Source organism: Haemorhous mexicanus, chromosome 22 (assembly GCF_027477595.1).
Source record: "Haemorhous mexicanus isolate bHaeMex1 chromosome 22, bHaeMex1.pri, whole genome shotgun sequence".
Lineage (NCBI taxonomy): Eukaryota > Metazoa > Chordata > Aves > Passeriformes > Fringillidae > Haemorhous > Haemorhous mexicanus.
Window position 1 is genome coordinate 9654002 of NC_082362.1, and position 15706 is coordinate 9669707.

The 15706-nt window shown below is 40.6% G+C and overlaps 1 protein-coding gene across 7 annotated transcripts in view; it reads right to left on the reverse strand.

Annotated features, from left to right (window-relative positions):
• The window catches only part of BCAS3 (BCAS3 microtubule associated cell migration factor), a 298303-nt gene that overhangs the window by 265933 nt on the left and 16664 nt on the right, over nt 1-15706 (reverse strand). For all 7 annotated transcript variants that reach the window (XR_009489142.1, XM_059865710.1, XM_059865709.1 and 4 more), the window contains exon 7: nt 11418-11490. Coding sequence is in view for 6 of the 7 variants with exons in the window: in XM_059865710.1 (XP_059721693.1) it covers nt 11418-11490 (73 nt within the window). In the remaining variant the exon portion in view is untranslated. The remainder of the gene's footprint in view (nt 1-11417; nt 11491-15706) is intronic.

The window sequence follows — 15706 nt, forward strand, 5'->3', positions numbered from 1 at the left end:
AGATATAGCTAAAATTATATCAACACACTTAATAGTGATTACTATTTCCACATTAGCCTGTTTTGAACAGTTTTTCCAATTTATGGGTAATAATTCTGTCACTCAAATGCATTATTATTATTATTATTATTATTATTATTATTATCTCTTGGCTGATCATGGTAAGGCCATTTTACCAAAGCTTTTCTCAATTACACTGGGTAAAACTTTGAGTTCAAGTGCCAATAACCAAGGAATATCATGGAATCACAGAATTCCAGACTGGGTTGGGTGGGAAGGGACCTTAAAGAAAGCTCATCCACTTCACAGGGACACCTTCCACTATCCCAGGTTGCTCCTTGTCCCCTAGCCTGGAATAATTTATATAGAAAGACCAGAAAGACTCTGAAATTCTGTCTAAAATAAAATTCTTGTGAACTACTCCCATAGATTACCAACAAATAATCATTATGTATCCTGACTGTTAAACAGCTGCAGAGAGAGCAACTTCTTTAAAGGTAATGGACACAAATCCACCAACAACTTTAAACAATGTGGTAATAATAAAAAATGTATAAACACACTCAGGCCTTCGTATCTTCTTCTGTTTGAACACTGCAGAGCAGGGATGGAGGGGAAAGAGCAGATGCCTCGTCCAGCTGGCACTTGGTGACATCTGTGCTTGTGCCCCACGCCAGCATCACCTCCTCCCAGACCTGCTGGGTCCCACCATGGCAAAAAAGCTCTGTGCAAAATGTTTGCACAGAGACAAACACACCACTCCGAACACTCGTGCTCTTTTAATGGAAAAAAAAAAATAATAAAAAGGAGAAGAGTGATGGAATCAACATGAGGCTGATTTTTCTGTGCCTTGAAGGCTTTGCTCTATCAAGAGTTGATTTTCCTCCTCTCTGCCACACAATGAACATCCCACTCAAAGAGAGATGGACCTCAGTGACAGGCTGCTCTCATGAGTCTAGAAAGGAAAAAAAAGAGCTTGAAGGTGTAAAACTGAAATAAAACTTTTGCTGGGAAAGCTGCCCTCTATGAAATGTTCTTTACGTGAGGCTTTTCCAGTCAATTGTGGCCTTTAATAAAGCCTTTGGCCAATATCACTGCATTTTATACCACCTTCACAAAGTTTCTTTAAAGTCCAGCCTAAAGCACAGACTTATTTTTATTAATTAGTTTTGGTGCTTTTAAGAGGAGACAAAAATATTTAACCTCTTACTAGGCCCAGCTTTAACAACCTGCAGGAGTGGAAAAAAAAAAAAAAAAAAACAAAAAAACCCCACCAAAAATAGTATTTGCTGTAAATATTAGGTTGCTAAGAGCCTGAACTGGAATGAAATTTCCAAACTTGTAGAGACAACAGGTGAGAGAAAAGTGACAGGAATTCCAAGGAACTGGCTGCTCAAGGTATACCCAAAGGATTTGCACAGCAAATTATTCCACAAAGTTGGTTTGGTTTGGTTTGTTTTTTTTAATTACTACTCTATAAAGCATCAAATCTACCAGTAAGTTGCTGGTAAAAAAGTCTATTTCCTTGTGGGAATGAGGAGGATGCTGACAGGGACCCAAGTTTTTAATCAGCAGGAGTGGTAACAATTCTCCTGTTCCACCTCTCTGGTGCTTCACAGAAGGGGAAGAGAAGCAAAATAAAACCAGAGCACAGAGTTAATTAATTGAATATTGGAAAAATTCCTGCCTGAACCTTTACACTGGAATGTTGAAGCATGAGATTTGATTATGATCTTTGCAGCAATATTAGGAACATGGTGAGACCACAAAGGCAATTCTGTTCTCCTCAAGGGCCCTGAAGAAGGTTTGCTCAGATTAACAGATTTCAATTCTGGAAGGATCATCTTCTCTTTCCAGGCCATGCACAAAATGTCCCAGAAGCTCAAAGAAATTATTTTTTACCAAGCAACCTAATCTTGTCTTAAAAGACTTTGACCAACAATGAGTCCTCTATTTTTATGGTGAGCAGTTCCAACATTTTGATCCTTTTATTTTTATGAAATGACTTCTTGGTGCCTGACAGAATTGGTACATATTCTGCTTTTTGGCTTCTGTGTCTCTGTCAAGGACACAAAAAGGCTCATTGCCTTCAGTTACCTTTTGTCAGTAACCACCCAGAGCAGCCCAGGCACCAAGAAAATGAAAAAAACTTTTGATCCTTAAGTTGTAAGGTTTGTTTTCCAGGCCTAGCACTAAACTCCTCTAAGCCCTCCTCAGCAGGGTGATTCTCCCCTTCTTTCTGAGGGATGCACACCAGAATGAAAACTTTAAAACATAATAAATGCAGCTCTTTCTTTCTAAACACTACTGCAGAAAAAGCTTTCATTATTACTTTCATCATCTATAGGCTCTCTGCATCCCATCTTTTCAACTAAAAGCTTGAAAACTCCACTCTGTAAGTAATTTTCTAATTTATGGCACTTAACAGATTCATTCAGAATCAGGAAAAGCAGCACAAAATTTCTCAGAAAGTGACACTTCCCCCAAAATGAGTGTGCAGCACTGAATCACAAAGCAGCAGAGACATTTTAAGTGCACCACAAATTACAAAAAGCATGGAAACACTTATTTCTAAATAAGAAAAACCTGTACCAACCTTAGACACATGTTACTAAATCTAATCCTTTAAATACAAGAGAGGGAGTTATTTGATATAGCACTAAAATAGTTGTTAAACTCCAGGAGATACAAACTTCATTGTTGCATCTTCCTCAAATCTTTTGATCAAGTCTATCAGCCCAGGAAAAAGATTCACCTTATCTGTGTACTTCACCATTTCAAGGGAAAATATTTTTATTACTTGCCCATGACACAAGAAATCACCAAGTCTGCAGAAATCATTCTGTAACAGGTAAAATGAGTCAGGGTTCAGGCTCAGGAATCTACTTTTTTTTCATCATAAGGAATAATTTTATTTCTGTTAGTTCATCACTGAGGCATTCCTTCACAGGGCAGGGTCTAACTGCACCTGGAATGACCCAGAAAGGACTGGCTGAAGGACTGATTGAGGGACTGGTTTCTGTCTCCTGAATAACTCTGGCCATGGTCTGTGAGAGAACCTGAGGCTCCACAGTGACTTTTCCAGCTCTGAAACAACCATTAATCCACTGCTGTTCCATGAAACCAACAACTCCTTCACTTCCCATCTGTGAGGTGTCAGATATCAATTAGGGGGAAACTTTAAGATTGGGTTTGTGCAAATATTGATTATTGCAACAGACTCTATGAGAGAAAATAAAAGGGGAAGCCTTAAAAATATCAGAATAGCAACCTCCAAATTCCTTATTTTGGCAGCTCTCCCCACATCCAGCAGCAAATAACATGCTTTGACTGTTGTGCTCTCTCTGCCATCCCTCACTCTCATCATCACAAGACTCTTTCTGGGTTTGAGGGGGTTTTGTTTTTACATTTCAGGACGCAGAGAGCCAACGAGAGCCCAGAGCCACCTCGGTGTCCCCAGCATGTGGCACTCCCGTCACATGAGTGTAAAACCCAGCACAAGCTGCCTGCTCAGCTGTGGCCTTTGCAGGGAGAGCCGGGTGTGACACACTTTCCACTTCAGTGAGACGTGCCACATGCTCCAGAGCAGAGCTGGCCCATCACATTTCCACTGGGTAATACAGGGAGATTGGTCTGAGACTTGGCCGTGGCAATCACTGAGGGAAAGTACAGCTGGAGCTCCACTTGAGCAGCAGGATCATTTTTTCTGGTATATTCTGGACTAGATTTTGCTTGTTTGTAGCTAAACAAGCTTTTTATACACAATTTATGAACCTGCACGGGCTGTCTTTGATCATTCTATGAACATGCAGGAAAGTGAACACATTTCTGTAAATCTTCGTGAACATAAGCAAAGATTAAGTTTTGACAGAACACAACTGCATTTATCATACCTCTACCAACCACTAATATTTCTGTGATCAGCTGATAAAGCCACAATCTGATGTGTTTCCCCCAAAAAATACAAAATTAAAGAGTTGTCTTGCCTTTCCTACTGTCAAATGAAGCAGAACTCACCACTAAAGAAATGCACATAATTTGTATTGCAGCAAGAGCCACAGGGATCCCCAGGATCATCCAGGATGGACCAAAATCAAAAATGTAGCAATTTTTGCATATCAAGAGACAGCTTAAGAGGAAAAGATCACACTTCTGGGAGCACAACTCTGAGGGCAAATTGATGCTGAAATACCTCAGCTCCAGCCAAATTCCACCAAGCACATGTAGAACCCAACCTGAGGATTTTGTGAAGACACTTACAGCCTCAGCTAGACAAAGATTTTTAAAAGTGCCAGGATTTCTAACACTCCAAAGCAACATCAGAGTTTTTTTCTTTATTCTGAGGCATTTGTACTGGCAATATTTCCTGGTGTATGAGTAGACAGCACAGTTAACACAGATTGCAGCTGATTATTTAAGCATATATACAATTATTGTATATATCTGAGGCACCTTCCTCTCCAACCCGTGAGGACAGAATCCCCACCTCCTGTGTGACCACACATTCAACGACCAGCGCCGAAAAAATTTTTCTGAAAAATCTTTTCCTGCTACCGCTCAAACCTTTCTGAAGGACCAAATATTTCATCCTGTTGGTTCTTGTAACCCATTTCTTTCCATTTCAGGCTCGTTTTCCTGCCCCTTTCTGTGCTCTCCCCTCATGATTCACGCGCCTCACAGGCCCCTCGGCCTCTCCCCTCAGCACCAACAAAGGCCGCGTTAAGCCGGCGGCTCCAGGCCCGCCCGCGCCGCCGTCCCAGCGCCCTCAGAACCACTTTGGGACTTCACCACTAAGCACAAAACCTTGCCCTGACCTGTCTCAACTAAAATTCTTTTGCCCTCGGTGTCATTAACGGCGTAAGAAACCCGTGGGGTTGTGCAACACTTCATCACCTCGGCATTAGGCAGCCTCTGCCGGCAGTTGCGTGACGGAGATCATTAGAAGATGTCTGTCAGCTGCACAGGACTCTGCTAAACCTTCATTGTTTATATGCCAGTTTATGGCTCAAATGACAATTCTTGAGGAGCTTGAAAACAATCCCGCTTCCAAGAAATAATTAGAGGGTTTTAGAGTGCGTCTGACTGAAGCTGAGCAGGAATGAGCTCAGATCTTCTGGTTAAAGCACTTGAAAAGTGCTCTGAACAGCAAAGCTGCTCGGAGGTTCTGGTCACATCAGGTAGGCCAGAATTTCCCCAAGTGCCCATTAATTATATGTTCTTCGCTATTTCTTACTCTGTTTTATGACTTGGATCACAGACCACGTTCTACAGATGCACAGAGTTCTCACCAAAGCTGAACTCACCAAAAGCTGGGTTGAAATGATGAAATAATACCTGAAAATAATTACTTGTGGAGCCCCACGAGCAGCAAAAGGAATATTCTGCTTTTCCTTAAATTGGTCTTAAAGTTGAAATCCTCTATGAATTGTTTAACATCAAAAACAAACTTGAGTTTATTTTATATCCTTTCTCTCAAGGAAGATGATGCAGCCACCTCCTCTACTGGAGCACTCTTCATTAAATTTGGAGGAATTTCCCAGTTAAAGGTGGTTGATATCCCCAGGAGGAATTACAACTGCTAAGGAAAGGCACACTACTCAGAGAGTCACCTGATGCTGAAATGGGAGATGCAGCTCTTCAAATTGTGCAGGCAAAATTGAGTAAAATGTTATTTTATTATTGCCTCACTGTAAAATATTATCATTTAAATGTTCTTTATTTTGAATCACCATTAATTTTAAAAGTAAGTCTGTGAGCAACCATCCAAAAATGGGTGAGGGGTCTCCTCAGGTGATATTCTAATACATTTCCTAGTCAGAATTAAAAGAAAGAAGGCATCAAGGAAGATCTTTTTTAAGCATGTGCCTTACAGCTTTTTCACAAAGCAGGAGCCTTCTATATCTCTCTTTTGAATTACTGAAGAAATATTTACTGAGTTATAAATTGAAATTTGCAAAATTAAAATTTAAAGCTAAGATACATTCATTCTGTTAAAAAAAAACAAACGAAAGAAAAATAATTATATCAGATTTTTTTAAGTTGTATTTTAATTGTTTTTTCCTTTACGGTGGAGATTTAGAAGGAGCTCATCCATACATGAATGGTTGAGCTCAGCAAACTCCCATGACATTTTGTCTGTCTATTAAACATTTTTGAAGAAAGGAAAGGAAAAGCACAGGAAGGACTCGAGAGAGCCCATGGTAAGGGAGAAAATGGCTTTCAGTAACAGATACAAAGTTCAAATACTGTCAAGTTGTAGAGAATTACTCGAGTGGCAGCAGTTGTGTCACAACACAGAACCAAGGGCTGGAAGTTGAAGCAGTTTGCAATCAGTTGCTCCAACCATGAGCAAGAAGTGACTGCACTTGTTTAGGGAAAAACAGATTAAAGAGCATCCTCTGTGAACACACGGGGATCTGATGGCTTTAAGAGCTCTCAGAAAAAGAGAACACCTTCAATCATCCTGAAATTCCTGCTTTCCAATGTCCTTTAAATCCTTCCTACACTACAGAACACTGGAATAACCCTAAAACATATAAGAAAAGAAAATATAATCCTCAACTGCTCTCCGGCTCTGTCACGTTGATTTATAACAGTTATTTCTAAGACAGACAAAAACACACAGATGCAAACAATTACTCTATTTTTGTAGGCAACAAGTGAGGTGGGTGGTAACTGAGAAATTTTGAAAAATCCTGTCACAATATTCCGTTTTTTCTGAAGTAACCCTCAGCACACAACAAACGCTCGCCACATCAGAGACTTTCCAGGGCCTGAAGGGCCACTTTGATTCCAGCCTGCTGCAGGCATTAGTGGGGACGTAATTAGGGTAAAAAGTTCAACCACAGTTCCATGTCTAGAGTGCTGCCAGAAATAAATTTCCTCTCATTCACTGGTTTCTACTGTACCCTCCCTGAGAAACATATTGAAAACACATTTATCTTTGTAGAGTTTGTTCCTCTTCTAATTAACTTTATAGCGTTTACAGTATTTAATAATTTAAAGTGGAATTTAAAGTGGCCCTGGAAGTGGCAGCCCTGCCTGTAATGGTGCTGTGCATTATCTTTTCCCTGTGGTGCTTCTTTTGACAAGTTACTGGGGGCAGCTTTGTGCTCCAGCTGGTTTTATCTGGACTTCCTTCCCTCCATCCTTCCCATCCCTTCATCCCCTCCCTGCATCACTGCACACAAAGGGGCTGGAACAGCAGTAAAACAAAACTGTGCCTCAGCTCAGAAATCTGCTGTCCCAAACCTCCACTGCATCCCGAGGATGCCTTGGAAAAGGTTCATCTTTTTACAGCTTCATAAATCAAAGCTTTAGAAGGTCAAAACTACCCATGGTTCTCACCAGCTGGTCAAGGTTTGACCCCAAATACTCATTTTCTCCCAGTTTTGATCCAAGATTAACAGTTTATTATAGTTCAAAGGTTATTTCTTATTCTAGGTTCACTGAGACAAACATTTGGAGTATCAGAGGAACTCCAGAGCTTTCCTGCCCTTGGTATTTACACATGGAAACACCACCTTATTCCATTAAAGCTCCATCTCCTGCCATTGGAATCCATGAGAAAATTCACAGAATCACCAGCAAACATCACTTCAACACTACAAAAAAGTACATTTTTATAATCACAGAATCAATTTACAAGAAAAATTGAAGGGCTTTTTTTAAGATGGAGAGTCTATCTTTAGCACATAACTACCCCATCCAGCATCACTAAAAGGAATTTAAACTACTTTATTCCTGCCTCTCTCAGGATCTTAAAAGCTACCACACAACCTGCTAAGGCTAAACTGAATTTTCCCAAAAGAAATCAGAGGGGAAAACGTTTTTCATCTGCTGGAAGGGAAGGAAGTCTTTGCAAGGCAGCTGACACCACACAGCTCTGCAGTTAATGAGGCTTTGCAGTTATGCAGCAGCACAAGAACCTCTGGGACTCAAATCTCTGAAGGTAACAGAAATGAGAGTTTTGCCCAACTTTAGAGGTCCTACTGTAATTTTCTGAACAAAATAATTAAATTAAATTTGCTCTCTAGGCTTGAGAGTCTTCACAAAATCAGAGTTTTGCACAGTCTTCAACAAAAGCCCACAAATACTTCACAAACTTCATGAAATCTATTTCACAGTGCCCAACACAACTGAAAATCACAACCATCTGGCCCAGACCATTTTTCTGTGTGATTTCAGAAAACAAACTGCATTTTCTATCTGCAGTGACCACACCCCTTGCACAGCCCATGGCAGGGCTGAGCCAGGTGAGCCCTCACCATCACCAGGAAAAAAAAAACCAGAGGAAATTTCTGAAATTTCAGGGCATTCCAGGCAGAGTTCCCCTGAGCAGTGTCTGGGAACAAAATGTTCATTCACCAGAGCTCATTTCCTCCTCCTGGGTGATCCTTGCAGGAGCTTTGCTGTTTATGTCTGACAAATCATTTCCCAGGCAGCTCATCTGAAGCATTAAAAGCTACAGACACTTGGAGTGGACACTGCATTTTAGCACTACCCAGTGATCTGCCAGACCCTGACCAGGCTCACATGACTCTGAAGTATTAATTGAGAAAATATTAATGCTTTAATTGTGCTGTTACTCATGGGAAGCTGCTTCCTAAGCCTGAGCACTCCCATGAACACATTCCTGAGCTGAGGCTGGGTTAAGGTTAGCAGGATTTAATCTGCAGTAGCCATGAGAATAAAGCACACGCTTCCTGAAAATCTGCTGTCAATTGATTTGCCTTGTAAACAGATCAGCAGGGGGAAAAAAAAAATGCTGGCTAGCCAAAGTTACACATTTTGTTTGCTCCAACTACTCCTCCTTCTTTAATTTACCCTAATTTCCTCTCTCCTCCCATGATTAATAAAGATTACCTCTTGCTTCTCATGCCCTTGAATGACCTCCATCCAATTCTTCAAGTCAACCAAAATTTTCCACCACTTGATAGCATCAAACTAATTCATCATTCTAAAATTATAAACTAGAAAGCCAGCACAGGCTCGAGGCTGCTGAAGGGGCCACTGCCTGAGCCCCTACACTCTCCCCAAAGGCCTCAAACTCTTCCTTTCAATCATCTATTACTGACTGTTGAATTAGTTACACCTGCAGCAGTAGCTGATTATCACACAGCCTCTGTAAGATTATGGCATCATCTGCTCAACTTTTAGCAAAATGATTTGGCTGTTTGGACACAGGACAAGGGAACCAAAATATCAAATGCTTTTTGTAAGGATGGCTTACAGATCCAGATCTGGAGAAAGGCTTTAGGAGCATGCAGTGACAGCACAAGGGCTCTGGCTTCCCTGCCCCCTTCTCCCTGTCCCTGCTCCTTCATGTGCTTTTATTTCCCTCCTGGAATGGTCCTTTTGATTGTTTTCAGCTTTCTTGTTCCCTATATTATCTACTGAAAGGCGAATTTGCAAACTCTCCATTTATTCTCAACTGGTTATTTAATAATCTGAATTAAAACAGAATTATCCTGGTTGGTTTCCCTTTAAACTTCTCCATTAGTTAAACTGAAGTATTTATGTAACATTTACATTTGAACAGAACAAAGTTCATGTATTTTGGACCTCTCTGGTGCATCTGAAAGTGTTTTTACAGATCCAGTCTGTTCCAAACTATGGCTTCAATAACCCGTGTGGGGAAAATAGAGATATCTTCATGTTTCACCACCTAGGAAATGCATTCATGTGCACCAAACCCACCAGTTAATTTTGTGTGTCTATAAAGATTTGTTTGTCTTATCACCAGGAACAAGCAGGCATGTCTTTACAAGCCTCCACAACCCCAACATTTAGTCAGATATTCTTTCTTTTTTGGTTTTCCTTTTAATTTGCAAATCTTGTAATCTAAGACTGAAGTTGACTGAACCAACCTCTAAACCAGCAGGGAAATACCAGCCAAAAACCACAATCTGTTTCCCATTTCTGTGTCAGGACTGCATCTTTTGGGGGGCTGTGAAAACAATTGTTTTGAAAAGATTATACAGTGAATCATAGACTGATTTGGGTTGGAAAGGGACCCTTAAAAATCATCCAGGCCAACCCCCCTGTGAAACATTTCAGTCACTTTACTAGCTGGAAAAATGTGACTTTTAAAATACAAAAATGTGTGTACCAGAAAATCAGATATGAGGCAAAATTCCATCTTGTATGAAATGATCACATACAACAACAGAAAACAAAATCTATTAGCAGGCAATTCATCTGGGAGTTAATTAATAATGGTAATATTAGAAATTACAATATTATGGAGTTGAAAACACATGAGGGGCTTTTTTCTGAGGAAAGCAGAAACTGCCCAGGATCTTTGAATTATTTTCCATTAACAGGAATACAATAACACAATGAAAATAATTATCATCAGGGTTTGTTCATTTCTCAGGTACCTCAGCTTCTAAAACAAGACTGTGAAGGAAGATTTTTACTAAACCAACATATCCTTTCCATATATAAATACACTGACTGGATAAAGACAGAACAGTATTTGTACCTCTAATTTATAAATAGTTAAAGGGCAGGGAAGAAAATAAGAAAAATCACCATAAACCAGTTTTTGCAAGTTGTAAATACATAAAGAAAAAATTCACTTCTCTGCTTTAGGTGGATTTTAATTCAACCATTCAAGGCAGGTAACATTAATATTGCAATTTCACACAGTAATAGAGGAGAAAGGCAAAGATTTGACAGTTCTTCCTTCACACACACAGTGATTAAATTCTTAATTGAAAAAGGTGTGGCACAGAATTAGTCTTACAACTGTAAGAAGATTTACTTCAACTGCTCAGCCATTAAATGGCTGTGTAGAGGATTACTCCTGAAAAGCAAATATTTTCCTGTAGGTAGAGATATAAATCCTGTGCATTGTCTGAATCAAACATAAAATATCTCAAGGGCCTCTTTTATAAGAGCAGTGATACAACAATTCTGGAGAGAGCACAAAACAAGACTGTAAACTGATTTTTGTAACTCAAGCAAGGAGGTTTAACATGTATTTTGCTAATGCATGTGTATTAATACAGTGTGTGGCTGCAACAATGAAATGCTTGGTATTTGTAATTCATTTGCTGCTTGAAAAATTACTTTTTAAGACACAGAGATTGCTTTAAACACTTCACAATAATAACTCTGACCTGGATTAATATCAGAAAAGGTTAATCATAAAGTTGTGATTCCACTGAGAATAAAATAAACTTTAAATACCTCTTTATTTATTTTATACCAAGAGTCTCTTTTTTATTCCTTTCCAAATGCTTAAGTCATAGGAAAATATATGTTGACACACCAAAAAAAAATAGTTTAAAGCCACAGCCCAGTGTTAACCCATGAAGAAAAAGGAACAAAGTTTAAAGATGTCATCTGCTGGGCTTTTCAGCTGCCAATACAATTTATATATTCCTTTTATCCACAGAAAACATTCTTACCCAGAAGACCCAATGCTTTTGCACACACCAAGCAGAGGCCTCTTCTCAGCAAAATTATCACATTTCTGAGCACCTGGCAAGAGGGAAAACAAAAGAAAAGAAAAAGCAGATCATTATGTGCTGTTTGTACAGTTTCCAGGTTCAGGCTGGGGCCCAATGTACTGAATATAACACAGAACTCCCAGCTTGTGCCAGAGAAGGGACAGAAATTCAAACTACAGGCAGAGCTGTGAGAGAGATGAAAATGAGAAACAGCACAAGCAGCAAAACGTGGCCAGGCTTTGGGAGTGATTTTCTGTTCATCCCACGAGGGCTGGGACTCTGTCCCTGAAACAAGTGGCTCTTGCTCACTTTTCTCTGTTTTTTAGGGAGTTCTCTGCAGCTCTGCCTGGGTTCACACCTTGGTTTCCAGTTTGGAGCAATGGAACCCAGGAGTGCCAACCTCAGAGCAGCCTCTGCAGCCCCTGCCCCGTGCCCAAGAAAACAGGAGACAAAATCCAAACCACATCAATGTTCCACCACCAGGAGATCTAAACCTTTAAGAAAACAACCTCCAAGTGGAACCACAGCTCCTACAGCACATCCCATCCCCTTCTAGGGCTGCTGACAGCAGCACAGCCCAGCAGAGCTGGTTTGGGCCAGGCTGGGCCAGCTGTCCCTGCCCTGGGATCCTGTCCCCCACCAGTGCCACCAGCCCTGGCACGGGGAGCCAGCCCTGCTGTGCCCCCAGGCTCACTCACACCTCCACCCTGCACAGGCAGACTGTTAAAGACGCCACACTTCTTAAAATGGGCTTTTAAGAGTTTGGAGAACTTTGCTTTACTGCTGTGTAAACAGAAATAAAACTAAAATTGAGGGGTTTAAAAAAAAAAAAAAATCTCACTTCTGCTTGTGAACAATGTTTAACTGAATTCCAGGGTATGTTTCTACCCAACTTAAATAACAAAGTAACAACCAATACCACCACTACTAGCTTCCCTCCATTTTCTTTCAACCTTTGCCTTTTTAATTATCTATCTATAGGTCTGCACATGTGTGCTGAATAATGGAATTATTTTTTCTCCATTATACACCAAACCCTTTGATCTCTAAAGAATATTAGTGATACAGTCTGCTCAAAATTGAAATCTTGAATAGTGCTGTACAAAACTAAATCATTTCTTCAGAAAGGCACAACAATTAACAATATACATTTTGACACAGCAGACTGTTAATTATTAATGACTCAGGTACGTGCATTTAATTTGTAACAAACACTGTTGAGTCCTCTCATCTGTACAAGGAAAAATCTTCCCTCCTACACCTTTGGGTATTTATAAAGTCAAACGGATCACATCAATAACTCCACCATCAACAATAGCTTTACAAATAACCTCAACCAGCCAGATGGATTTTCCTTTTATTCCTATTATTTCAAGCTCTTTGGTGAGTCAAACCTGTACTGTATGTACTGACCTGGAAACTGATAAATGAAACATAAAAGTCTTCTTAAGAGTCTGGCAACCAATTTGTTTCCTTCACTGCAGGTAACAGATGAATTCCATTTGTTCTGCTCCCAGCACAGAGGGTGAAATGCTGACTACCAGCACTTCTGACACTGATTTAAGTGCAGCCAGGATTTTACCTGAAGTATTTAACTCTACTTTTTTCCTTCTTTTTTCACTAGGATATATTAGACACACAAATTCAGATGTTTATTTATGGTCTAATTTAATGACCAGGAAGGAGAAAGAAGGAGGAAAAACGTGGGGGGGAGTCCAGGGAATCAAGTGCCCAAAATCAAAAGCAATGCCAGATTTAATCCCCACAGCACAGATTTGCAAAATTTCTGCAATAGGTGCTTAAAGTTCTGATTTCTGTCTATAATGACTCGAGTGCCTCCATTTTAAAAAATCCATTTTCTACTTCAATACTTTCAGAATGTAAATATTAATAGTGCAGGAAAGGATCATTACTGGGAGGCCTCTGAGGGCATTAAATCAGGTTAATAGCTGTCCCATCCACGAGATTGCACAGTGACATGTGTTGGGTTCTAATGGAGGCAGGAGCCTCTCCCAGGTCTGGGGTGGCATTTAATCCCCCAAGTTCTGCTGGATTAATTTTCATTTGTAAAATTGTGTTTATTTGCATGTGCGAGGCGCTGACGTTGCACACACCTGCTGCACACACAGTGTTTAACAAAATTGAAATGAAAAACAGCTCTCTAAATCCCCCCAAATACAAAAAGTATTGAAATCCTGTTGCAAAGTCTTTTTCTTAAACTCCTTTTATTCTAAATCCTTTTAACTCTGTCATATAACACTACAGCATTTATAAAATGCTGGAAATCCTGACAAATCACACAATTAAAGTAATGAAAACTGCCCTTGCTGCCAACAAGGCACCACCTTATCTACAGCTCCATTTAGCTAAATGATAGGTTTGGTTTTTTAAAAACCTCACTTCAGTTAGTGTGCTTAAAATTGAAAAAAAAAAAGGGGGGGGGGGGGGGGAATCTCTCTGTGGCTAAATGAAATTTCATACAAATCAACATTTAGAAGGTTATGAAGCCAAAAGGTTACCCACACTAAGCTCAAAGCAGCTTAGACCCTGTCCTGCTGATGAAACTGTGAATTGGGACCCCAGGGCCTGCTAAGGCCTCTCAATAATGCCAATAAAAGGAGTGACAACAGCACCAAAACCAGCACATCTTTGTGCAGAATGACAGTGAAGCCCAGTGGGTGTCACAGGAACTCAAAGGCAGCTCAGAACTCTGGAAATGCCCCTGGAGTGCCAGCAGGAGGAAACTGCTGGATCAATTTCACACTCTGACCTATTTAGCAGTGGCCAGAGGCACCATGGAGTGGATTTTCCTGGTGTGTAATTCCACTGAGCAGCCCCATTTAACACTGAGTGCTGAGTGCTGCTCCTGCTACACTAAAGCCCTCCCCTTTCCATCTTCTCCTTGGAAATCTTCTGGCATTCGTGGTCCTGCTGCAGCCCAGCAGTACCTGGGAATGACCCAGGCTGGAATTCCCTCTCAGCCCAGCTGGGTGAAAGTTTCATGTGCACTGGTCTAAAGCACCAGAAAACAATGAAATAATTGTTTTATTTCATTTATGATGTGATGAGGAAACACAGGTCAGGCCAAAGCTTAAAAAAAATTGGGATTTTACAGTGTTGCACCCCAAAATTCTCCCCTGGAATCTCTCTAAAAGAGACTTACTTGGAGAATTCCAGTCTGTAATTTCAATAATTCCCATTCATTATCCCAAAAACCCCAGGGAACAGTGGGAGAACAGCAGAACTCAGACACACACCTGCACAAGCAGCCCAAACCTGGCTTGTCCATCCAGCAGGGCCAGCCCCTCCACCCCACAGAGCCTGGGATTATTTTGGCCTTTTGGGGATTTCAAACCACTGAGCCACCCAAGTGGCTGAAGAGGCACAAACCTCACATCTGCCCTGCTTTAGAAAGCAACCTAAACATTAGAGCTCTTTAAGTGTACCTGCACATAAACCTGAGTCAGCTTTTGAGGTTCCAATCCCAATTTTACCAACATCAAAGATGGAAGCAGAGGAGAACAGGGATAAATCTGCTGCAATATTTCAGCTCTCAATGGGTTTTAGTACCTCTACGTTCTTTCTATTTCCTTTTTTTATTTGCTTTTTCCCCCACTTATAAGTCAATTTGAGTGAACAGTCAAATTCACTGAGAGATGTAGGGCTATTATATCATCTTCCTGCAAGCAGCATAATCTAGAAAATGGCAATAAATTAATTCAGCTTGCTGGAGGAATTTATTTTCATAATGCTGAGACATGGTTTTACAGACAACCACTGATCTAAACTTCACCACACCAGCTTGTCACCCCTTGGAGCAGGAACTGCCACACACAGAGCTGCTCCTTGGCTGAGTCTCTTGATTGATTTTTAAACTATGCAGCTCTACCTTGACAAATGGGACAGCACAAGGCAAAGCAGGTATTTGGCCAGGGGCTTGTAAAATGACCTGAGATAAGTAATAAAAAATGGGAGATTGTAGCACTGACTTCCTTCAGAAAGCATCAATATTCTGATTTTGTAGGTGAAAGAACCACAAAGGTAACTGAAATAAATGTATCCTTGGCTCAGCACTGACAGAAAATCCAGACCTGGAGACATGGAAAGAACCCTAACCCCAGCCCAGCCCCCAGATGTGGAAGTGGAGAAGAGCCAAGGATGGCTCAGAGGGATTACAGCTCAGAATTCCTGTCCCTAAGACTACCAGAGTCCAGACTGAGATGTTCTCATAGTCTAAATATGAGCTC